The sequence below is a fragment of the Mastigoproctus giganteus genome, chromosome 6 (genome assembly GCF_048544385.1).
Source record: "Mastigoproctus giganteus isolate SK-2022 chromosome 6, ASM4854438v1, whole genome shotgun sequence".
Taxonomy (NCBI): Eukaryota; Metazoa; Arthropoda; class Arachnida; order Uropygi; family Thelyphonidae; genus Mastigoproctus; species Mastigoproctus giganteus.
This window is the reverse complement of record NC_143580.1, coordinates 52,179,866-52,206,258: the sequence shown is the minus strand read 5'-3', so window position 1 is coordinate 52,206,258 and position 26,393 is coordinate 52,179,866. Positions and strand designations below refer to the sequence as shown.

At 37.4% G+C, this 26,393-nt stretch overlaps 1 protein-coding gene across 1 annotated transcript in view; it reads right to left on the bottom strand.

The window, feature by feature from the left end:
• LOC150084254 (uncharacterized) overlaps positions 1-26,393 on the bottom strand; it is a 199,888-nt gene that overhangs the window by 6,162 nt on the left and 167,333 nt on the right. Inside the window, exon 9 of the mRNA XM_090376166.1 lies at positions 21,857-21,966. Within this exon, the coding sequence (XP_090232292.1) occupies positions 21,857-21,966 (110 nt within the window). The remainder of the gene's footprint in view (positions 1-21,856; positions 21,967-26,393) is intronic.

The following is a 26,393-nucleotide window of genomic DNA, read 5'->3' as shown; positions in this document are numbered from 1 at the left end:
GAACTCCTCCTCCCTTCCTGTCCTTCTATCCTTTCTGTAGACATTGTACTCCCCAAATTCCAACTCTGCACTGCTTATATCTGTGTGACACCAAGTCTCCAATATCCCAACAATATCCACATTTGATGTCTTTACCAGCACTTCAAACTCATCAAATTTATTAACTATACTTCTAGTATTGGTGTTCATGCACCTGTTCCTACTTTTAGTTACCCTAATACAGCCCATGTATTTACTTGTTCCACAATGACTCCCACTAGTCCTGAAAATCTCCAGCACCTTGCTTTCCAGGCTGCTGCTCATTCTAATAAAAGCAGTGCAAGAATCACTTCTGCCCGTGGCCACTGTTAATCTTTTAGTTTGTGAATTCCCCCAAGCTGGTAACATCATCAGTTGATATTCTGTATATGATCTTATAATCATTGACTATGTGTATCTGGTAAAGTCATTTGGCAAATCTCAGGTGGATAAATTTATTATGGGCATATAGTAGAAACAGGATTTTATTTTTTTTTACAGATGATCAGTTGATTTGTGCTTCTTCTGAACTTTATGATCAAAAATAAATAAAAATTTGAATGACTTCAGAGTGAGAAATAAATTATGAAATGAAAATATCTGCTAAGAATGGAGAAAGTGAGTTGCCCATGCTCAAACTGATTTTTTAGGTGCAATTGTGTTAAATGGTTATTTTCTTCATGCCTGTTCATCCTCATGTAACTTCTCAACTCCCAGAGAAGGGATATCAAAAAAAAAAAATTTATATTTGGATCTTTTATCAAACTGAAAAATCATAAAGCACCCAGAAGTGATAATATACCTACTGAGCTCAGCAAAGTAGGAGGTGAAAACCTGCATAGAGTCATTCAAAACCTAATAAGACAATTTTGGAGAGAAGAACAATTACCTGATCAATGGAAAGAAAGCATAATATGTCCCATTCACAAGAAAGGATCTAGAGCAGACTAGTAACTATAGAGGGATTTCTCCTTTAAACACTTCATACAATATTCCGTAAAATATCATACTACACAAAGGAAATAATAGGGGACTACCAATGTGGTTTTAAGAAAAACCACTTCACAACTGATCAAATCTTTACAGTCAGACATCTCATGGAGAAAACATATGAATATGACCAGGACATGTACATGCTCTTTATCGACTTCAGTAAGGCGTATGATAGTAGTATTAGAAGAGATGAACTCTGGAATACAATGTTAAAATTTGGAATCCCCAAGAAACACCATAACAAAAATATGCATGATAAAAACGATAAACAAAGTTTAAAATAAAAAAAAAAAAATATTGGACCCATTTGAAATCACAACAGGATTAAAACATAGTGATGCATTTTCACCATTGCTCTTTAATTTGGCTTTAGAAAATGTGATAAGAAAAGTGGAAGAGACAGGAAAAGGAGTACACCTGAATGGACTACACCAGGCCTTCACATATGCAGATGATATATTCCAGGTTAGTGATGACATACAAAACCTCATCTCTAATTTAATAGTGTTGATAAAAGAAGCTAATCGCATTGGCCCACAAATAAACAACAAAACAAAATACCTTAAACTTAGTAGAAATAAGAATAATGAGGACCCCAACATCAACACTGGAAATCAAACAGTTGAGAAAGTGTCAAGCTTGAAGTACCTGGGAAGCATTGTGAATGATTGCAACAATATCACAGAAGAAACTAATTCTAAGATTCAGAGTGGAAACATATGCTTTTATGCAGTTAACAAAATCCTAACTTCAAAGCAAGTATTAGTACCTGAAAATAAAGATTTACAGAACAATAATATTATCTACTGTAATCTATGGATGTGAAACCTGGTCACTCCCTAAACAATCAGAGAACAGATTACAACCACTCAAAAATAGAAATCTAAGAACAATCTTCAGACCAAACAAGATGAAATCACTGGAGAGTGAAGAAGGTTACATAACAATGAACTAAAGGAGAGATATAAAAGTTAAAAGTATAATTCAAATCATAAAGGTTAGAAAACTGAGATGGGTTGGACATGCTATCTGTATTGATGATGGAAGAGACATCCATCTAATCCCCACGGGAATCCCAACTGGGGAAAGGAAAGGAAAGCTGGAAAACTACCCCTGAGACAGGAAGCCAGTACAGTCAGTCCTCGTATAACACGTGTTTACACTACACGAATTCGATCATACACGATTTATAAATAGGGGAACGATATTTCATATAACACGAACCGAATTCGCTTATGCACGATTCGCCTTTGTGTTTACAAGAAATGGCAGTCGAACGCGGAATCACCCCAACTGAACGCAACACGATAGGAATGAAGAGGAGATTCTGAAAATGTATTTGTTTTTTATATCAGTGAAGGGGAAACATATTTCACCATAATAACGTAAAAAGCAACACAATTCCAACTATCGGTATAATCGCAAATGCAATTAGATCGAGTTTACTACCAGTTTATACAGATTCTACTAGCAGAAATGCAACTGGATTTTTATTGTTTTATGGCAGTAACCCCTAGAAATGTGGGGTGTTAATAGTGCATCTCTGCCTTTAAGGTGTTGTTTATTCAGTTGCTACACGCGCGCAGCTTTGTTTATGTGCATCAAGCGTGCCTCGTTTTGTAATTGTTCTTTATTCCCTACAAATGAGTAAAATACTTAAAAGGTGTGAAAAGGAACCGTCCTGGTGAAGACACTGCAGATTCAGAGAGAGAGAAAAAGAAAAGCAATATCGATAAACAGAGGCGGACTGGATCAAAAATTCTTACCCGGGAAATTTATAGTGGCCTCATACTATGGTTTATGGCCAAAATCACACCGGCCTCCGGCCCACCGGGGTATCCCCGGTAAGGCTTATGGCCAGTCCACTTCTGTCGATAGAGAAAAAATATGAAATTATATGAAATTGTGAAACGCTTTGAGCGAAATGAAAGACCATGTGATATTGCACGTGCTACAGACCTAAATGAGGCAACGCCGAGAAATACAAAGAATGCAGAGAAAATAAAAACAACTTTCATAGCAGGAACAACTCAAAGTGTAATTAAAATCCATTAGATTAAGACACAAAGAATTGGAAGAGATGGAACGGCTGTCATTTCTTTGGATAGAAAATCAGACAAAAAAGTTTGCTTACGATAGAAGCAAAAGCATTAGCAATATTTTATTACGTAATAAAATACTTATGTATTACTTAAAATACTTAAGTAATTAAAATGCTTACGTATTACGTATAATAATAAATAATCGTAATAAAATACTTACGTATTTTATTACGATTATTTATTGTGTTTGGTAATGTTTTGGTTACAAATGTGTGTTTAATCTTGGGTGGTCGGCACATAACCCTATTTTTCCCATAGGGTCTGTTGTTTATATTGCACGAGGGTTTCTAGGAACACAACTATCGTGCTATACGAGGACTGACTGTATAAAGAAAGATATCAGTGTAATATTCAGAGGAGAGGTGAACTGGAAAGAGCTTGCACATAATAGACAGTTGTGGAATTTAGTGATTGGGGCAGTAAAGGACCCTCACAGCCTAAACACCACAAGTAAAAAGTATTTGAATCTTTTAGAAAGATTTATCATGTCATCCCACATTTCATTAAAATTGAACCTATAGAAAACAGGCAATAATGTCTATATGTAAATGGAAGTGTTTCAGATATTTGGTGTTGCTCAGTAGGAAAAGTGAGATGGACACCAATTTAATTCCAATTAAAATATCCCTCCCACACACCAACCAGAGAAATCTGTAGTAGTTACCAAAGTTTGAGCAACATCAGAAGGAATAGTTTAACATATCAAATTTTCAGCATGTTTTTTGGGTCCATGGGACATGTTTAAGGCCAACTACAATCTTCCTTCTCACAGAAATCCATATATATAAGTATGTTTTAGGCATTAATTGAGAAGAAAATATATCACTACCAAATTTCCAGTGAATTTTTGTTTGTCCATGAGGAGGTTGGACTCAGTTCCAATTTCATGCCTCAATTTGACCTCTGCACAAACATTGGAAAAAATAGGTCTCAATATTTAAATTCAGTCAGTGGATTAAACCATATCCTTTGTTCACACATTAGCCCATACCTCCTCAAGAGAGGATGACATAAATCCGGACTTGTGGCTACCCATCATGTTGTGATATTTAGGAAATCACTTAGCATTAGTGGAGGCATATGATGCAAGAAAGCAAGCTTATATAGTATCAGTCAAAAAAATAATAATAATAAATAAAATAAAAAACCTTCCCATTTCATCCATCCATTCACTCCAGATGTTTGTTTCGTTCAGCTTTAAATTTATTTAAGCTATCAACTTCCACAACAGATGGAAGTCTGTTCCAGCAATCAACTACCCGCTGGCTAAAGGCAGACTTCCACCCCTCTATTCTACAACTGTCTTTCCTCAAATTGAATCTATGTCCCCTCAGGTTCTTAATCTGAGCAAGCAGAAGTATCCCATCAGCATTGAGCCTGCTCAAACCATTCAAGGTTTTATACACCTCAATCAGATCACCTCGCAGATGTCTAGTATCCAGATGCTGCAACTTGCAGAATTTAAGCCTCTTGGTAAGAGCACCCCTTTGTTTCTCTCACCAATCTTGTTGCCCTTCACTGCACTCATTCTAGCAACTCTACATCCTTTCTAAAATGAGGCCTTCAGACCTGTACGCAGTACTCAAGATGTGGCCTAGCCCTTGATTTATACAAAAGGATAATCACCTCCTTGTCTCTGTTAGCAAAATTCCTATATATATCATTGATAAAAACTCCATGACCTGCTCTGGCAGCCCATCTGTACTGCACAATTTCATCCAGCTCTTTTTCATTCTCCATCTCCCTGAGTGTAGTACCACACAGTTGGTACGTTTTTCTTGGGTTACTGCTACCTATATGCAGTACTTTGCATTTGTCAATGTTAAACTTCAGTTTCCACTTCTCAGGCCACCTGCCTAACTTCTTGATCCTGTTGCAGTAGCATACTGTCTTTACTGTCATTAACAACCCTGCCAACCTTTGTATCATCTGAAAACTTAGACATTTAGCCTGATATACCATCAGCAGTATCATTGATAAATACACAAAAGAACAATGGGCCCAGCACCAAACCCTGGGGGACTCCACAAATAACACCAGTCCCCGTAGAGCAGTGTCCATTTATTAGCAATCTCTGCAGTCTCCCACTCAACCACCACTTTATCCATTGCAGCAACTTCCCCTTAATGCCATACTGCTCCAATTTGTAAAGCAGTCTTCCATATGCAACAGTGTCAAAAGCTTTCCTGAAATCCAAGTATATGATATCAAAATTATTTTTTGCATCCAGTTCCTTTGTGACCACATCATAGTATCCAATCAAATTGGTCTGAACTATTACTTCAGTCTCCGTAGCCAAGTGGTCAGGAGCGAGAGTGCAGTAGCACACGCTCTTTGAGTAGACCGGGGTTCAAGCCCCTGACTGCTGAATACGGTCGATCTGCCAACCTGCACTGGACCAGCATGGCAGAATATGGTCCATTTCCCTCAGCATGAATTGTTGAGGAGGCTTCCATCCTGCAGTGGGTTGATAATGGCTGCACTTTCCCTTTTTTATTACTTCAGTCTTGTCTAGGTGATCCTGCATCACTTCTTTAACCAGTGACTCCATTATTTACCCTGGAACAGAAGTTAAACTAACAGGTCTATAATTATTTGTGTCACCCTTTGAACTCTCTTTGTGAATTGGGGATACATTTGCACATCAACAGTCCATGGGGACCTCCCCAATATCTAAGGATGCTCTCATAATTATGGCTAAGGGTTTGCTAACTTTCCTTGCTGCCTCCAATATAACTGGATAGATTCCATCCACCCCAGGTACCTTTTTTTATACTTAACTTCAACAATTTTTTCTCTGCTTTGCTCTCCATTATTACAAAATCATTTAGCTCCCTGTTAGAGTTTAGTAAACCTAGTTTAGTTTAGTAGAATTCCTAGTGTGAATGTAGATGCAAAATACTCAATCAGTTTGTCAGCTTCTGAGCAGGCTCATTAACAGTCGAACAAGTGGACCAATCTGATTCATCCTTTTCCTTCTAGAGTTTACATAAGTAAAGAAGTCTGTTGTTTTTCTTTGCATCCTTTGCCAAGGATTTCTCGTAATCAGCCTTCACTTGCCTAACCTCCTTTGTGACTTGATTACAGACTAGCTTATATCTGCCATAGGCTTCTGTGTCACCTGATAATTTATACGCATCCCACACATTTTTCTTCTCTGCCACAAGCCTCATTAGTTCATCTGACCAATTAGGTCTAAATCTTGAATAGTATTTCTTAGTTGGTATGAAAAGCCTAGTAGCTTCCAAGATTAATTCCTTGAAGGCTCCCCATTTAGAATTCACTGTTGGTAACATCAGCAGTTGATCTCACTGTATAGAAATTAAAAGCTGTCTGAGACCACTGTAGTCACCTTTACGAAAACAAAAACCCTTCCCTTTACCCTTGATGGTAGTTACATCTTTAAGTAAATCCCATATCAGTACACTGTGATCACTGTCACCTAGTGGTTCCTTTATCTGCATCTTCTTGTATAGTAGAGAAGATTTTAACCTCTGAGCTACATTATTTGATAATGAGACATTCCTGAAATGTAATGCAATGCTTAGATTATTTAACTTGCTTTGTTTGATCTTTAAAGGTGATGCATGGTTGTTTCACGATAAATGCATCAAATGTCTCTTTACTGATTCAAAACTGTTTTTTGTTTATGAAAAGCTCTTTTGATGATACACTTATGTGTAGTATTTTATTCATCTAGTTTCTTTTTGCTAGATATGGTAGTAGTTTGTTTTCAGATATTTGAATGCTTCATGAATGTCATCTCCGTCTTTCCCAGATTTCTCTGATGGTAAGTAGTTCTCATATCCTAAATACTGTATTAAATAACTCTTTATAATTCCTTTCACATGTCGGGCAGTCTATCAATATGAGTTACTGTTAAAGATGTATCACAAATTTGCACCGAGGTGAATATCTGGATGGATATTCACCTTGGTGAAAATTTGTGCATGGGTCAGATTCGTACAACAAATTCTGAGTCTAGCTAGGTCAGCCTCTTCTTGGCTCCTTGATCTTAAATTGATATTCCATTCGTTCCTGCCAGTTGTTTGTTATTTGGTTTTTAGGAGCATTAGCAACTAAGGCCATATTACTCTTGGAGTATGCGGTGGTCATTTCCTGACCTTTTCGCATCCTCTGTATTTGGTGGTGACGGGCTTGAAGCCTGGTCTAATCAAGAAGCGTGTGCTGTGCACACCTGGCTATGGAGGCGCCTCCTGCCAGTTGTATCATACAGCAATTCTGAATCAATTGTTTATAATCTGAATGTGGAATTTTAAAGTCATAGTTGATTAGGCAGCTTGACCAGTTGCTGTATTGTTAGTGATCCCTTATTACAACCTGGTATCCAACAAAAATGTGTGCCTTTATAAAGGTTTAGAAAACAGGGTAGGATACCTTAGACAGAATCAGATTATAAGTGTTGAAGAGATTTTTAAATGCCTGTAGCACACACCAAAATAATCTGTATAGTACTCTTTTGTACGTGGTGTGATTTGTATATACTCTAAGAGTAGTTTTATTGTCCACAACTGCCCTCTGTATGTGCTGCATTCTTGAGATGTAGATATTATATTTTCATCTGGGAAAATCAGCTACTCCTACATGGCTTCTGGAATTCAAGCCATCTGACATAAAGATTACAAACTAAATGTAATGAGCTGTGTGTAACTGTTGATAAATGTGGTCAGATATTTTCTTTCTCCACTGCTGGAATATGGGATTACTGATTATCTCTAGACAGTCTCAAGGTGAAGGTGGAAGTTTTGGCAAGACAGTTATTCTGCTTATTATTCATTATTGGGTTGTGTTGAGTTAAGAGATTCTTTGAGATGCACATAAATAGATTTGCTTGCTCTTAAGATATAGTATTAGCAGAGGCATATGATTCAAAAAAGCAACCTTATACAGCATCAGCCAAAAAAAAAAAAAAAAAACCTCCCATTCAGCAAAATCCCATTTCACTCCAAATGATTGTCTAGATCTGCCTTGAATTTATTTAAGCTGTCAACTTCCAAAACGACATAAGAAAATTTGTTCCTTCAATCAACCAACTGCTGACTAAAGGTAAATTTCTGCATATCTATTCTACAACTGCTTTCCTCATTTTGAATTTATACCCCCTCTGGTGCGTAATCTGAGCAAGAGGATGAATCCCATCAGCATTGAGCCTGCTCAAACCATTCAAGGCCTTATACACTTCAATCAGATCACCCTGCAGGCACCTAGTCTCCAGATGCTACAATTTGCAGAACTAAAGCCATTCATGGCAAGAGCAACCCTTTTTTTTTCTCCTCACCAATTATTGCTTATTGCTCTTTTCTGTACTCATTCCAGCAGCTCTACATTCTTCCTAATATGAGGTCTGACTATTGCCTTATACAAGGGGATAATCACCTCCTTATCCCTGCTAGCAAAATTCCTGTATATCATTGACAAACTCCATGACCTGCTCTGGCAGCCCATTTGTACTGCTCAGAGAACATATCTGACTGCACAATTTTATCTAGGTCTTTTTCATTCTCCATTACCCTGAGCATAGCACTGCACAGTTGATATGTTACTCTGGAGTTACTGCTACCCATATGCAGTACTTTGCATTTGTCAATGTTAAATTTCAGTTGCCACCTCTCAGTCCATCTGCCCAACTTTTCTAGATCCTGTTGCATTAGCGACATTCATTACCAACCCTGCCAACCTTCGTATTGTCTGCAAACTTGGATAGTAAGCATGATATACCTTTATCAATATCATTTATAAATACAGAAAACAACAACAGGACCAATACTGAACCCTGGGGGGGCCTCCACTAATAACATTAGTCTACGAAGGGCAATGTCCATTGATTACCATTCTCTGTCTTCTTCCACTTGACAATCCCTTTATCCATAGCAGCTACTTGCCCTTAATGCCATACTGCTGCAATTTGTACAGTAGTCTTCCATGTGAGCAGTTTCAAAAGCTTTCCTAAAATACAAGTATATGATATCAACATTATTTTTTTGCATCCAGTTCCTTTGTGACCACATCACAGTATCCAATCAAATTGGTCATTCATTTAATCAAGCTAAACCAAATGGTCACCTGAGCCGTAGCTCATCTGCCACTTACAATCATAACTGTTTTATTTGTTAACATCCTTGGTCAATCAATTTAACAAAACAACAACAATTACAAAAGTCTAACTTGACTAATGACAAAATCAAAAAATAGCACAACCTTTAGCCTCGTGGCGGAGTCGACATCTCCGGCCCCACCACGAGGAGGTAGGTTGCCCTATCTAGTGAGACACAGTCTGATATCCGTCAGACTAAATAATAATAACAATTGATCTTTCATAAATTCATAATAACAATTGATCATAACAATTAATCATACAATACTCACACCGGTCCAGTCCCTGCGAACCCCAACACAGATGCTACTGTGACCGACGACCCCGAGTCACCACCGGGAGAAGTCTTCCTACAACTGCTGAGAAAGGGGTACCCCGCCATGATACCACTAATCCTGTTCAGTTCTTCTCTTTAAAGTGTCAACCGCCTTAAAATATTCAGGACAAGTTCGATCGTTAGCACCATGTGCAGAGGGCACCCTCCTCCTCCCGCAATTTACACATTTTGGAGCATCTGCTCTTTGTGTACAGGACTTAAAGGTATGACCACTCCCAGCACAGTGACTGCAGAACTCGCCCGCATCACAGTACCGGGCCACATGGCCATACGCCATACATTTATAACATTGTGTCGGAGTCCACAACTCCAGAACACGGTGTGAGCTCCAATTCAGAAACACTCTTGAATATTTTAAAAGGTATCTCCTTACACGTGGGGAAACCTCCACCACTACATTGTACCCAGGAGAATTCCTTGCCTTATTTTTAGTGAGTATTTTTATCTCGGAAAGAACTTGGTCTTTATTGACAAATCCGTCAACCAAATTCCTTTCCCACAATTCAGTTTTTAGGGACTCTCGATCTACATCTGAATCAACATCAAAAATTACTAATCTTGGTAATTGACGAAGGGGCCTTTCAACCTCCATCCCAAGCTTTTGTACCTCCGTACACTCTTCAATTTTCTTGGCGTCGACTTCAGAAGCAGTTTCGATCATCACCCTTTTATTCCTTATAGGTCGAACTGATACTATCTTGACGTCAGTTAAGACAGGGGCAACTCGTCCCATCAACTCACTCTTAACTTGGTCACTAGTACTATATTTGTCCGCCTTTGCCTTCACTATAATCATTTTATTCTTGGACTTTACCTCACTGGAACTGACAGTCTCTGCATATGATCTTTGAACAGCCACTTCTTGTTCTTTCTGTTCCATTAAAGTGTTCAACTTGGTCTCTAGAAACACATTTCGAACTGCCAAAGACTGCACCAACTCGGCCATCTTATCCCAGTATCCCATTATGATATCCAGATCATATATACTTGGCTTTTTCAAAGCCGATACAAAAAGTCTTAATTTACTTCTGAAATGAACCAAATTCTCCAAGGTGGTAGGTTCTAACATACACCATGCAAATTCCGAGGAACTCTCCTGTGAATCTAAAGGTGTCTTCTGTCTTGAACTTTTCCCATCTGGAATTCTTTTCTTTTCAGGTGGTCTACTCGAGACCTCTCCTGTAACTTCTTCAACTGACGATTCCGAGCTTTCCTCCGAAGATTCTTCCGATTCTTCCACTGGAGGGGCCGGAATCTTTTTCCTAGTTCTTGGCATTATGCTCTAGTACTTCCTTAACCAATCATAAAATTTAGATTGCTCGAAATTACAAAAAGAATCAGTCCTAAACAAGCTCTATCTGCCAGCTGAGGGATCAATCACCTCAGCTGCCCAGCCCAGACCACTTGGAGGAAGAGCCTCTTCAAACAATTTGTTGTTCAGGGATCCAAACAAACAAACAGCCGCACTATCACAAGACCAACAAGTCGCAATGATAAAGTTTTGACCAACTAATCAACAAATCATTTGGCACCCGGGCCAATCAAATTGGTCAGAGAAGACCTCTCCTTAACAAAACCATGATACTGTGTATTAAAGATAACTGCAGTCTTTTCTACATATTCCTGCAATGCTTCTTTAAGCCTTTGTGACTCCATTATTTTACCTGGAACAGAAGTTAAACTAACAGGTCCAACTCAATATCTGGAAAGTTAAAGTCCCCCATTACAAGACATTCTGATTTACTGGCCCACTCTATTTCTCTGCACAATTGTTCATTGTACTCATCAGAGTCTTTAGGCCTATAACACACTCCTATTCTCATTTTCCATTTCCCAGTGCTTATGTCACATCAAACTGATTCAACATTGTACTGTCCACCCATGTCAAATGAATGCATTTCCTTAGATTTTATGTGTTTCTTGTACACATTGTACTCCCCAAATTCCAGAGATAAGCAGTGAAGAATTAGAATTTGGGGTGCAATGTGTACAGAAAGGATAGACAGGGTAGGAAGGGAGGAGGGGTTATGCTGTTAGTTAAGAAACACATAAAATCTAAGGAAGTGTATCAAGTTGACATAGATGGCCATAGCAATGTTGAGTTCGTGTGATGTGACATAAGCACTGGTAAAGGGAAAATGAGAGCAGGTGTGTGTTATAGGCCTAATGAATCTGAGGAGTATAATGAGCAATTGTGCAAAGAGTAGGCCAGTAAATCAGAATGTCTTGTAATGGGGGATTTTAACTTTCCAGATATTGACTGAAATTTGTGGTTTGGTCACTCGCATGCTAGCAACAATTTTGTTGATTTATTGGAAGATTGTTTTCTATAGCAACATATTTGAGGGGCAACCAGAGGGAGTAATACTCTTGATCTGATTATCAGCTGTAATTATTCATACATTAAGAATTTGCAGATAAAGGAACCACTAAGTGACAGTGATCACAGTGTACTGATGTGGGATTTACTTAAAGATGTAACTACCATCAAGGGTAAAGGGAAGGGTTTTTGTTTTCATAAAGGTGACTACAGTGGTCTCAGACAGCTTTTAAATTCTATATAGTGGGATCAAGTGATGATGCTACCAACAGTGAATTCTAAATGGGGAGCCTTCAAGGAAGTAATCTTGGAAGCTACTAGGCTTTTCATACCAACTAAGAAATACTGTTCAAGATTTAGACCTAATTGGTTAGATGAACTAATGAGGCTTGTGGCAGAGAAGAAAAATGTGTGGGATGCATATAAATTATCAGGTTACACAGAAGCCTATGGCAGATATAAGCTAATCTATAATCAAGTCACAAAGGAGGTTAGGCAAGTGAAGGCAGATTACGAAGAATCCTTGGCAAAGGATGCAAAGAAAAACAGCAAAGAGTTCTTTAGTTTTATAAACTCTAAAGGGAAGGGGATGAATCAGATTGGTGCACTTGATGTTGGTGGTTTGACTGTTGATGATCCTGCTCAGATAGCTGACAAACTGAATGAGCATTTTGCATCTACATTCACACATGAGGAATTTGGTAAGGAAGGGGAGGAAAGCAGTTTATTAAACTTTAACAGGGAGATAAATGATATTGTAATAAAGGAGAGCAAAATGGAGGAGAAATTGTTGAAGTTAAACATAAAAAAGGCACCTGGGGTAGATGGAATCTATCCAGAATATACTGAAGGAGCCAGCAAGGGAAGTTAGCAAACCCTTAGCCATAATTATGACAGCAGTCTTAGATTCAGAGGAGGTCCCCAGGGACTGGAAATGTGCAAATGTATCCTCAATTCACAAAGGGGGCTCAAAGGGTGACACAAATAATTATAAATGTATTAGTTTAACTTCTGTTCCAGGGAAAATAATGGAGTCACTGGTTAAAGAAATGATGTAGGATCACCTAGACAAGACTGCAATAATAGTTCAGACACAGCATGGGTTTGTTAAGGGAAAGCCTTGTCTGACCAATTTGATTGGATACTATCCAAAGTATTGGATACTTTGATTGGATACTATGAGTTCCTATGGTCACAAAGGAACTGGATGCAAAAAATAATTCTGATATCATATACAGCCACTCCCCAGCTTACGTAATGCTTTGACTTATAGAAATTTGACTTTATGTAAGTTTCTGCTGGCCGGTGCAAACTTAAAATAATTGTGGAAATGTATTTTGCATTCCGTAGGAACAAATGGAGGTACCTTGAAAATATTGTAATGTGAACCCAATAACATGTTTTTTTTTTTTGGTAATTCGTTCCAAGACCTCAGAAGTTGAAATTTTTGCTATATTACTAACCTATTCATTTCCCTAGTGCAATCTATTATAAATTAGGTAGTAAACTTGATCTTAGTGCATTTGTGATAAAGCCGATAATGGGAATTCCGTGGGTTTTTACATTACGGTATTATGGTGAAATGAGTTCCCCTCCATTGAAATCTTTGATCATATAAAAAACATAAATTTTCCGAATCTTCTCTTTATTCCTATTTACTTATTACATTGGTGAAGGGAAAGGGACCAACGGAAAGTGCAAGTAATGGCAGTGCTAGGAAATGAAACAAAATTGATTTAGAAATGAAGATGATTAATTAAGAAGTACGAAGGAGGACAAAGTTTGTCATCTATTGCACGGAATCAGGTCTTGCTGCTTCAACAGTGATCGCAAAACAGCATTCACATGTATATCGAAGATTGAAAAGCTATTAATAACATTGATCGAAAATCAGATTCAGAAGCAAGTGCCCCTGAGTCCAATGGCCATTCAAGCCAAAGCAAGAAGTATTTATGAAGATATTAAGGATAAGTATAGTGAACCCCAAGCCAAGTTTGTGGCAAGCAACAGGTGGTTTAATAGGTTCAAGCACTGCACTTGTTTCCAAAACATTAAAGTATGTGATGAAGTCACCAGTGTCGATTCTGCAGCTGCAGAGAAATTTTGTAATGCGTTGGGGAAAAAAATCCTTCTACATCTCCACAGCCCCCATTTTCCACAGCGGCGTAATTATCAGTTGGAGAGTTAATTCTGGCAACGATGCTTGAAAGGTAAAACTTGCTTACATTATGCCTATCTCCTCTCTCTTTTTGTTATTTTATAATTTTGAAATTTTTGTAATTTTGTACACTTGTAATATTTCCTGCACATGAGATAAAAAAAATTGAATAAATAATTCTATTTACATGTTCGTCGAACATTTCTTTGCTTCAATCAAACTGAATGAAATTTGCGAGTGCTGCATAAGCATCTAGGGAAATTCTGACTTATGTAGAGTTCCGCAGAACGCAACCTTTACATAAATCGGGGAGTGGCTGTACTTGGATTTCAGGAAAGCTTTTGATACTGTTGCACATGGAAGACTGCTTTACAAATTGGAGCAGTGTGGCGTTAAGGACAAGTTGCTGCCATGGATAAAGGGATGGTTGAGTGGGATATGGCAGAGAGTGGTAATAAATGGACTCTGCTCTACGTGGACTACTGTTATTAGTGGAGTTCCCCAGGGTTCGATGCTGGGCCCATTGTTGTTTTGTGTATTTGTCAATGATATCGATGAAGGAATATATGAGGCTTAATGTCCAAGTTTGCAGGGTTGTTAATGACAGTAAAGACAGTATGAAACTGCAACATGATTTAGAAAAGTTAGGCAGATGTGCTGAGAAGTGGAAACTAAATTTTTAAACATTGGCAAATGCAAAGTACTCCATATGGGTAGCAGTAACCCTAGAGAAATGTACCAACTGTGTGGTACTACACTCAGGGAGGTGGAGAATGAAAAAGACTTGGGGGTAATTGTGCAGTCAGATATGGAGTTCTCTCAGCAGTGCAGACGAGTTGCCAAAGCATGTAATGGAGTTTTGTCAACGACATACAGGAATTTTGCTAGCAGAGAAAAGGAGGTGATTATCCTCTTGTATAAATCAAGGGCCAGGCCACACCTTGAATACTGCGTACAGGTCTGGAGGCCTGATTTTAGGAAGGATGTAGAGTTGCTAGAATGAGTACAGAGAAGGGCAACAAGATTGGTGAGAGGAACAAAGGGGTGCTCTTACCAAGAGAGGCTTAATTCTGCAAGTTGCAGCATCTGGAGACTAGGCACCTGCGAGGTGTATAAGGCCTTGAATGGTTTGAGCAGGCTCACCACTGACAGGATACTTCCGCTTGCTCAGATTAAGAATCTGAGGGGGCACGGATTCAAATTGAGGAAAGACAGTTGTAGAACAGCTATGTGGAAGTTTGCCTTTAGCCAGTAGGTAGTTCATTGCAGGAACAGACTTCCGTGTCTCGTTGTGGAAGTTGATAGCTTACATAAACTTAAGACTGAACTAGACAAACATCTGGAGTGAATGGATGGGAAGGTTTTTTATTTTTATTTTTGGCTGATGCTATATAAGCTTGCTTTCTTGCATCATATGTCTCAATTAATGCTAAAAGGTCTGTAATTACTTGTGTCACTGTTTGATCCTCCTTTGTGAATTGGGGATACTTTTGCACATCTCCAGTGTGTGGGAACATCCCCTGAGCCCAAGGATGCTGTTGTAATTATGGCTAAGGGTTTGCTTACTTCCTTTGCTGCCTCCTTTAATATAACTGGATAGATTCCATCCACCCCAGGTGCCTTTCTTATGTTTACCTTCAACAATTTCTCCTCCAATTTACTCTAAGTTATTACAAAATCATTTAGCTCCCTGTTAGAGTTTGATAAGCTGCTGGACTGCACTTTCCTACAGAATTTCTCATGTGTGAATGTAGATGCAAAATACTCATTCAGATTGTCAGCTACCTGAGCAGGATCGACAGTTGAACCAACAATATACAGTGGGCCAATCTGATTCATCCCCTTCCTTCTAAAGTTTACTTAAGTAAAGAACTGTTTTCTGTTTTTCTTCGCATCCTTTGGCAAAGGTTTCTCGTAATCTGCCTTCACTTGTCTATCCTCCTTTGTGACTTGATTACAGACTAGCTTATATCTACCATAGGCTTCTGTGTTTCTTGATAACTTATATGTATCCCATACATTTTTCTTCTCTGGCACAGTCTGATTAGTTCATTGTATATGCATTTAAGCCTAAACCTTGAACAGAATTTCTTAGATAGTGTGAAAAGCCTAGTAGCTTCCATATACTCGACACATGGCTGGATACTGTGGCAGTAAGAGCATCAGTCATACTGGAGGATTCAATGTAGATTTTATTTTATAAGCATAGTACAGAATTAATTTCTGTCATCTGATGGACACTGGTATGTTGAGAAGGCTATATGAATTGCACAGTGTTGTACTGGCACTATCTAGCAAAAGGGACTCAGTCTGGTGAGTGATACATCAGAGCTCCATAACCTAGTTTGGATCATCATTGCATGGTACAACGTTATCACCATCTTTGTGTAGTAAGCTATTTTTCAAGCATTCAGTTTTTAGTTGTTTGATGTGCACTAGGAAGGTTAAATTTTAATCAAATATTAGTCTAAGGCAGAGGTTCCCAAACTCTCTTGGTTCCCGGTGCCCTTAGGGTCTCACTAATTTTTTCATGGCACCCCTAGGCCAAAATAAATACCTAACAGTTCCATTTATTAGGTCCAAACAACTTAATAAGTAATATTGAAACTGTGAACTACCTCAAGCTAGTAATTCGTGCCATGTCTGACAGATGTTGAGAATCACTATGTTTCCCTCAAAAATTTTAAATATCCCACAGCACCCCTGTGAGTTTGTTGTGCCGCCCTGGTGCACTGTGGCGCACAGTTCAGGAACTGTTGGTCTAAGGAATATGTTTGCAATGAATGTACCTGTCCATCCAATTTCAGCTCTGAGTCTGGGTTGTGGTTGCATTTTTGATAAAAATAAAACTTTGTGTTTTTTTGAGTAGACAGCCAGAACCTGTTATCTTGAGTCCGTTTACTGATGTTATTTATAGCTCACTGTAGTAGTTGTTCTACTGTTTGCATGCTTTGAGAGTGAAATGAAAATACCAAAGTTGTCTACATAGAGAGCACTGTTTATTGTAGGTGACAGGTTGTCTACTATAGTATTTATTTTGATAGCAAACACTATGGTGCTAAGAATGGGTCCATCAGGAACTCCTTGGTGGAAGACTCTGGAGAATATGAAAAATATGAAAAGACTTTTATTCTTTAGGAAATTTTGAAATAATGTATGTAATCAAGAATAAACAATTCTAATGCTGTATACACTATGATGAATAATTTTAATAAACGAACATCACATTACAAACCTTCACTAGGTTCTTGTTCATATGCACAATGAATAAGGAAAAAAGGATTACACATTGGTCTTTCTCTCAAACTGCTGATGCCATATTGTAAGAGGCATCTCTAATCCAGTGTCTAGCATTTTCAAACTGAGAGAAGTCGAAACGTATATATTTTAAGATTTATACACTTGTCCGGTAAGCTATTCCATGCATCGAACACAATTTGGTCTTGCTTTTTCAACTCGTCTATTGCCGTCCATTTATGTAGAAATGTAAGGGCAGCCTTTTGTCTTTCCAAATCCTCAATTTCAGTTTTAAGGCATTTTGGTCTTGCACTCCACATGTCCCTGATTTTTAAGTCCTCTAATCCCATTTCAAGTTGTGTTTCATGTGGGCTAAAAGTTAAAAAGCCACAAATACATGTTCAAAGAGCGCAGGTTGCTGACCCCTGGCTTAGAGGAATGTATGATATACAGTAGTATTAATAGCATATGGTTCATATAATATATAGTTGTTACGGGCTAGAAATGACTGGGTATGAGAGAACTTTTTTTTTTTTTTTTTAATGAAAACCCCAAACACGAAAGGTATCAAAACCTATAGTACTTAGTACCGTGCATGGGTTGAAGGAGAAAAATTGGGGGGGGGGGGATGCCGGAAACTTGGCTCTAGAGACTAAACATGGGCTTCACCACTTCAAGCCTCCAATAAGCAAAGTGGTGGTATTTTACCGATTGATGAAAGTCATCTACCACCTTAAGCCTTGGAGAGAGGAAAGGAAGTGAGAAGAAATGGCTAACCAAACACTGATGATGTAGACTGGCATATGCAAGGTACATGCTTGTTGTTTGTTATTTGGTTTTTAGGAGCATTAGCAGCTAAGGCCATATTGTTCCGGGAATATGCGGTGGTCATTCCGACTTTTCCACATCCTCCGTATTTGGTGGTCACAGGCTCGAACCCCGGTCTAATTAAGAAGCGTGTGCTGCTCCTGCACACCTGGCTACGGAGGCACCAAGGTACATGCGTTTTCTGCACTGCAAGATAATAGACTCCATAACAGGGTGGAAGTGAGTTCTATTATGATTCGTAAATGGGACTTGTAATAGAAATATGAAGTGCCTCGAGTGACAAGTGCTGGCGGATGTCACACAAGCAGTCAGTGGTATCTTGGACATTGCAATGGGGAGCAGGGTTTGTGTTGTTCACTCCAATAGCATTCAGCAGTGGCAGAGTATTCAAAATTGGACATCTGAATGTCCTACCCCAAGCTCAGAGATACAATCTTCTAACCTCCTGGCAGTCTCGTCAGTGCAACATACCCCACAATATAGAAATTTAATGCAACAAGCAGCAGACTCATAGGAGTAATGGGTTGGGCAGCTTCATTCTGGAAATAATGGACTGGAGTTTCTTACAAGGTATTTGTACATACTGAATATAATAAGAATATAAAACTATAGCAAGGCTGTCAGAAACACCCAGGAAGTGAGGGATGTATGTAGTAAAAATAGACTCAGTATCATGTGGGGGAAAATTTTGATGTACAGTAAGGTTACAAACCACCAGCACATATTTATCTAGAACATGGGAGAGGATGTGAGATGGCAATACTTACTGGAATATTTCAAAACAATTCATACATAAACAGATACATGAAATGTACTTGAAATAACCTTAAAAAATGTATATACAGTAAACCCCCGCTATTCACGGTATCTGTATTCGCGGTCGCTGATTTAACATAAAATGAAACCTAAAAAAATGTGAATTTTAAAGCGCCGTGAACATTTTCCGCCATATAAAAACATGGGCGTGGCTAAAATTATCTTTCCCGGTCAAAACAGTGCTCAGTGGGTGGGGGGAGAGGGGTGACAAAATCGCGAGCGTGGATGTTTCTTGCTAATCCTTGTTCGGTATGTGTTATGCGCTTGCCATGGAAGGTTTCATCATTTGTTTTTACTTTATATGCTTTTTAAAATTGAATAAATTTATCAATTTATAAATTGATATGCTTACAAAATTGATAAATCTACCATTTTGCAGTGTAAAACAAACTTTTTCGAGTGTGTTAATGGAAGAAAGTGACTTTATTTGGACAAGTTCTTTCTAACCCCTACAAAAATATGGCTACGAATAACAAGGGAAATGTGAAAATATCAAAGAAGGTGATGACATTGGCGAATAAAATTGAGTTATTAGACAAAATTTCTAATGGTGAAAGTGTCTTCTCAGTGGCAAAACATTATAAAATCAATGAGTCAACGGTACGATCAATCAAGAAATCGGAAGAAAAAATCCGCCACAGTGTCCGTGAAAACTCGCTAATTGCTTCAAAAATTTGCTCTGTAACTCGTGATGTTAAATTAGAAAAAACGGGAAAAGCTTTAAACCTGTGGATAGAAGACCAAACTCAAAATAAAATTCCGTTAAGTTCACTCATTATTCGTGAAAAGGCAAAACTCCTTTATCAACACTTAAGCGAAACTGGTAATAGCACTGGCGGATAAGTTATTTTAGTTAGCAAAGGCGCTGGTTTGAAAGATTTGTTTGAAATTTCTAATAAATATTACATTTAATATTAAAGTGTTTCTTATTTTCATTTTGATGCCATATGCTTGCATTTCACTATGTACTGTCTATGTACATAGTCATATTATGAAGGTACATATAATACATACATAGACAAAATTTTAGACTAGTTTTTCTTATATATTTCATACTTTGGAACGGAACCCCTTTATTACTATGGGAGCCATAACTCAGTATTCGCGGCATTTCTCAGGAACGTAACCCCGCGAATAGCGGGGGTTTACTGTATATGTACCCACTCTTGGATTTAATGGCTGTTAAAACTTATCTGAGATAATTTGTGTTCCTAAAATGTAAAACTGTACTTGCAGTGCAGTGGAAATGTAAATTTGTGATTGAGGAAGTAGAAAACATTATTTTAACAGTTTAAACAATACTACCAGAGCAATTATAAGTTTGAATGGCAGTAACTATCGATCATGATTAAGAGCAAACTTGAGAGACATGCATTGTGGAGTCTGATTAATGGTTAATTGTCTAATCATATCATTATGTGAGCTTTACTAATAATGGGAAGCTTGCTGGGTTAATGAGCTATGGCAAAGTTCCCACAGATGATATAATCAAAAATTGTCATTTATTTTCCTTTGTGGTTATTTTTAATACTTTAGAAAAGTTCTATAACAGTCACAAGTAACAGATTTAAACATTTTTCAACAGTCCCTCGGATCTTGACATAACTTAGTTCAACTGAATTTTACTATTCACACAACTAAGAGCATTATAGCAGAGTTTTGGATACAAGTTTTGAAAATATGCTTAAAAGTTTTAAATTCTTTTTAGTAACTTAAAAGTTTTAAACATATTAAAAAACTCCTTTTAGCTAAAACTTACACTATTCACGCATGTTAAAATGACTGTGTTAAAAGTCAATTGATCTTTTGAGTTATCCAAGCTTTAAAGCATATAAAAATATATCCTCCCAGTTAATACTAAGTTAACCCAGTGGTGCATGCAACCCTTGAATACAATGTTCCAGCATTAAAAGGTAATTAATGATTAAAAATCTGAAATTTTTTCTACTTTCATAAATATTGTCACACTTTTACTGCAACTGTTTCTGAAGTGATTTTCTTATAGTTTCCAAAAAGAAAATGCACACCTTTTTTTTTTTTGCAGCTATTTAGTTTTTTGCTTGAAGAGTGGTGTGGTACTGTACTGTGTTTGTTTCAAGTTGTTTGTTTCTCTTCTCTCATTAGTCCATTAAATACCTACAGTTTCACCCCAGTTGGTTTTGAAAGATTTATTATTGTTTTCACAAGAATAAAGATCAGACGAAAACTGATATATTCTCTAGATGGCTATGCAGTAGGAAGCAAGACAGGTAGTTTCAAATTTTGCACACTGTTAAGTACACATTTGAAATAAATACTGAAGTGAGTCTGAAAATGGAACTAACTAATAGTACTGAATTTATGTTTTTTTTAATAATATTTATATTCGTAATAAGCAAAAATATATGCACGTGCATGTTTGAAATTTTGCACACAATGGTCTTTTAACTGAAAAATGGAAGAGAATAAGAGATTGGTATTTCTGTTTTATGTCTAAAATGTTTTTTTGCAATTATCAATAGAATTAATATTTTTTTGAAAATAAAAGGTATAAAGCACATAGCATTTTTTAAAATTTAGTTCATACAACAAGTACTGCAATTCATTAAGAAAAGATGAAAATACTGGCACTGTTTATGTAGAATTCAAGGAAACCCAAAACATTTTCCAAAAATTAAAAATAAAGTTGGGCACCTGTCAGGTGACCTGCCACCTTTTTTGCTAAATTTTTGACACCATAACTATTGGGTTAACAAAGTTATACTAGCTTTCTCCTCTCCAAGAATAAAGATACAGCTGAATTTAGCTTTCAAAGACTGGGAAATGGATATTTCATTTAAATTAAATGAAATAACAAATATTTTAATAATATATAAGACAGAACTTTGATTTTTAAAATTCAATTAAAACTTTGTAAGGGTTTTTTAAAATTTTTTTTTAATGTTTTACTAACCGCAAATAGCAGACTTCCACTTAATCACATGGCTGAATTCACAGGTTAATTGTTTTCCTGCATACCACCGCCCATTAAATGCTCTACATGCTTTTTCTGCATCTTCTAATCTGAAATTTTCAAATTTATTAAAAGTAATTTGTTAAAATAATAACTATGAGTTTAAAATGCACAACTATTTATGTTTATATTCCAATATTTATTCATAAAATAAAAAAAATAGCCCTGCTAACATATATAAGATGACACGAAAAAATTCAACTTGAGTATCTGACGGTCACATTCTCTCAAAAGTAATTTCATTTTTCAGCAAAACTAGGGTTTTGTTGAAAAATGGCTCTTTCATCTTGTGGGAAAATAAAAGACACCTCATGTCCATAGAATGATAAAAAAATATTCAATGATTGCCCTGCTGTAGTAATAGCCTCATGTCACTAGACACATGATATCAGAACTATCAAGCAAGATGACTGTCACTGTTTCCAGGAACTGTTATCACATTGCTGGATGCAAATGCTTCACCAAGAATGAGTAGTAGCTCACTGCTTTGAAGTGCTGAATGGTGGTACAGAATGATGCCATCCCAATCATATGCAATAATGTTAATTATTGCATATGATTATGTTACTGGTCCTAATGATGTCATCATTATGAACAGTAACATTTTCCTGTTCTTGCCTGATTTTTTCTTTCTTTTTTTTTTGGTAGGGTGAACTTGGGTAGCACCATAGCACCATTCATTTTACTAGCTTTTGAATTCTAGCTTGTAAGATTGAGCTCAGGTCCACTGCAATTAAGCATAAAAAAAAAAAAAAAAAATAAATAAATTACATTCCATCTGCAGCTTTCCAGGTAATACCATTTAAGAACATCAGTAAGGGAATGAGAAATTTAGCAAGGTACACTCTTTCATGTGGGGCTGTTTCTTTAAACTGCACAATACTGTTACTGGAGCATGACTAATCTTAACAATCCAGATCCGCATTGTTCATCACCTATTGACATCATTAACAAGCTGCACTTTCTGCTCACCAGTATGTCATTCAACTTGCACACTTTGCTGTCCATGTTGAAAATATTTGACTAACTTGGTTGCAGTATGCAGCAACAGCAGTAAGAAGCAAGATTTATTTTCAGTCATCAAGCCATGTTTGATGACTGAAAATAAATGGAAGCGATATCTTGTAGTTCAATTTTTTTCCAACAGATGGTGGTACAGAGATTGTCCAGTAGGCTGACAGGATGCAAGTTTTGTTAGTAGTGTTAACATTGTGCGCCACAATTCTGCAGTGGAGCAACAAACAATATCAAATTTTGATTTAAACTAGGAAATTCTGCAAAAGATTTTTTTAACCATAAACAGTTTCTAACATTTATGAAATGTTAGAAACTGTTTATGGTGATGAAATGTTAAGTCATACCAGTGTGAATGGTATAAGCAGTTCAAAGACAGACACAAGGATGTTTGTGATGACCAAAGAAGCCGTTAACCTCTCGAAATGAGAAGAGAGTTGCAAAAGTTCGGGAAATTGTGGAAAGAGATTATCTTTTGACTCTCAGAATGATGGCTGGTGAGTTGTACAAGACTAAGGAGACGATTCATCAAATTCTGCATGAAGATTTAGGGTAAAGGAAGGCCAGTGCAAAGTTTGTGCTACACAGCCTCACCGATGAGCAGAAGCAAAGAAGAGAGTCATTATGTGAAGACTTCATTTACACAATTCTAATTTTCTCAACTGTACTGCCATTAGAGATGAGTGCTGGGTGTTTTCAGTATGACTTGGAGATGAAATGTCAGAGGATATATAGTGGACTGCAGAATCATCACTAAGGCCCAAAAAAGCTTTTAATTACAGAAGTCCATTTTTTGATCATGTTTTTCAACAAACTGTGATTCAAAAGGAATTTGTATCTGAAGGGGAGAGAGTCAATGCTGTGTTCTATATACAGGTGCTTCAAAGACTATCGATGCACATTTCTTGGGTGAGGTCTCAATGTTGAGAGAAAGGCAGTTGGTTCTTGGTTGCACAGCAAGGCCCCCACCCATTCTGCATTTATGAAGACATTTCTGATGAAACATGGTATCGTACAGATCAACCATCCACCCTACTCTCCTAATCTAGCACTGGTGGACTTCCTCCTTTTTCCCAAGTGAAAACTGTCCCCAAAGGAAAGAAACTTCAGAATGTTCATAATGATTGAACTGAATGTCATCTGTTTGGACACTTTTGCTGACTCCTTTCAGAAACGTTTAGGATGGCATAATAATCAGGTGGTGCTTACTTTGAATAAAAATAAAAGTATTTTTGAGGCTCCTTCACTTTGTGTTATTTTTATTGCACCAGTTCAGGAACTTTATTTTGCTGCCACCTTGTATAACAGTACTTCAAGATTTACTGAAAGCTAGAGTTTAGCAGCTGGGAGTTTTTTTTTGTTAATGTTAAATGCACTTTTATTATGAAATTTTAACTGCATTAGGATATATACAAAGGTGTTCACTGAAATGATAGCCAAACTTAAGCTCTAGTTAGGTGATTTTGAGTTGAAAATGTTATATCCCACACTCAAACATTACAAAATTAGGGGAATTTAAAATTATACATATAGTTGTTGCTGAAAAGTTGGTAACTGAATAGAAATCACAAGAATTCATAAGCATTTCTGACTTTAGTTATGATTATTTTAATAAAGAAAAAAAAATATATATATACAGGGTATCCGAGTCCCTGCAGTTAAAAATAAAGTTTTAATATTCTGCACAGTATAAAAATGATTGAAGAAGCTTGGAAAGAATAGCTCATGGAAAAAGTTATACCCTGATGCTGTTTGTGAATATGAAGAATGCATATGACCAGGTTACAAAATAAAATTGTAAATCTTGCAAAAGAAGCACAATTCCACGAAGTTGATGATGAGGATATTGCACAATTGCCTGAATCAAATGCAAAATCAGTTACAAATGATCAGCTAGTAGAATTAGACCAACTACTCACAGAAGAAGGGGAAGCCAAAAATGCTGGAATCACCAAAGGATAAAGATTTGAAAATTAAAGAATTAAAGGAAGCCCTTGAAAAAATTAACCAAGCACTTGAATATTTTAGTGAGAAAAACCCACTTCATGATCATGCAACAAGTTAAGCACAAAGTTAAAGACATAACTAAATGCTACAACACAATTTTAAAAAAATACAGTGGGGGGGGAAAAAAAAAAACCAACAAAATTCTGGAATAATTCTTTATTCGTAAAACTGAAAAATTGTGCAACTTCAATAAATTTTACTTAACCTTACATTGTTCAATATATTATAATAAAAAATGTCTAATAAAATTTTCAGTTCCTTCAATCCATTTTTACTAGTACAAGTACGTAATACATATTACAAAAATTTGGTCCCTGTCTTAAGTGCAATTTTCTGGAAACAATTATCCTCAGATAACGAGGACCCCCCTCTGTGTGTGTGTGTGTGCGCGCGCGATGAGGAATTAATAGGTTTGATATAAAGTGTGGAGGTGGAAGCATAAATTACCCAAAATGCCATAACTAATAGGAGAAAGATAGCAGAAATTGGGAGATTATTGTAGGCGTGAAAAAGAGAGAAAGAATGTGAATATCCTATAGGATATACACCGAGTGATCACTGAATTATGACCACCTACCTAATACTCTGTTGGTCCTCCTTTTGCCCTCAGTACAGCAGCTATCCAACATGGCATTGATTTAACAAGATGTCGGAAGCTTTCGGGAGGTATGGCCAATCAAGCTGTGTGTAATGCAGTCAGCAATGCAGGTGTGGAGGTGATTGGTACATCCAGATGCCTGATATGCCTTTCCATAGTGTCCCACAAGTGCTCTATGGGATTGATATTGGGGAAGTTTTGAGGCCAATCGATATGCTGGAAGTCAGAACTGTGTTCCTCAAACCATTCCTGCACAACAAGTGCCTGATGGCTCGGCGCATTGTCATCTTGAAAGACATTATCGCCATTCAGGAAAAAGTTTAACATAGCGGGGTGTACACAGTCAGCAAGCAGTTGACAATAGTGGAGACCATTGATACGTTGTTCTACATGCACCAGGGGTTCAAGTTCCTACCAGTGAAACATGCCCACACCATACAATTGCCTTCACTGGCCTGCACTTTTGATATCATGCACGATGGATCAAGAGCCTCATTTCGTTGATGCCGTATCCATACACGACCATCTACGGTGTGGAGTAAATAACGTGACTCATTCGACCAACCTTCTTCCAGTCTTCCAACGCCCAACTTGCATGCTCTTTGCACCAGGTGAGTCTTTTATGTCGATGAACCTTGGTTAGGAGAGCATGCCATAGGGGTCGTCTGCTGGTATAGCCCATACGTGCGATGCATGGTCATGGCAGATATTGTTCCGGGTTTGCCAGTGTTGTATTGGGTAATCAACTCTTCAACAGTGCTGTGCCTGTTCAAGTCGTCGGACCCGGCGCTCACCTCTAACATCAACCTTTCGCTGACCTTTGCAGTTTTGCCGTCGGGTCATTGTTTGACCATTTTG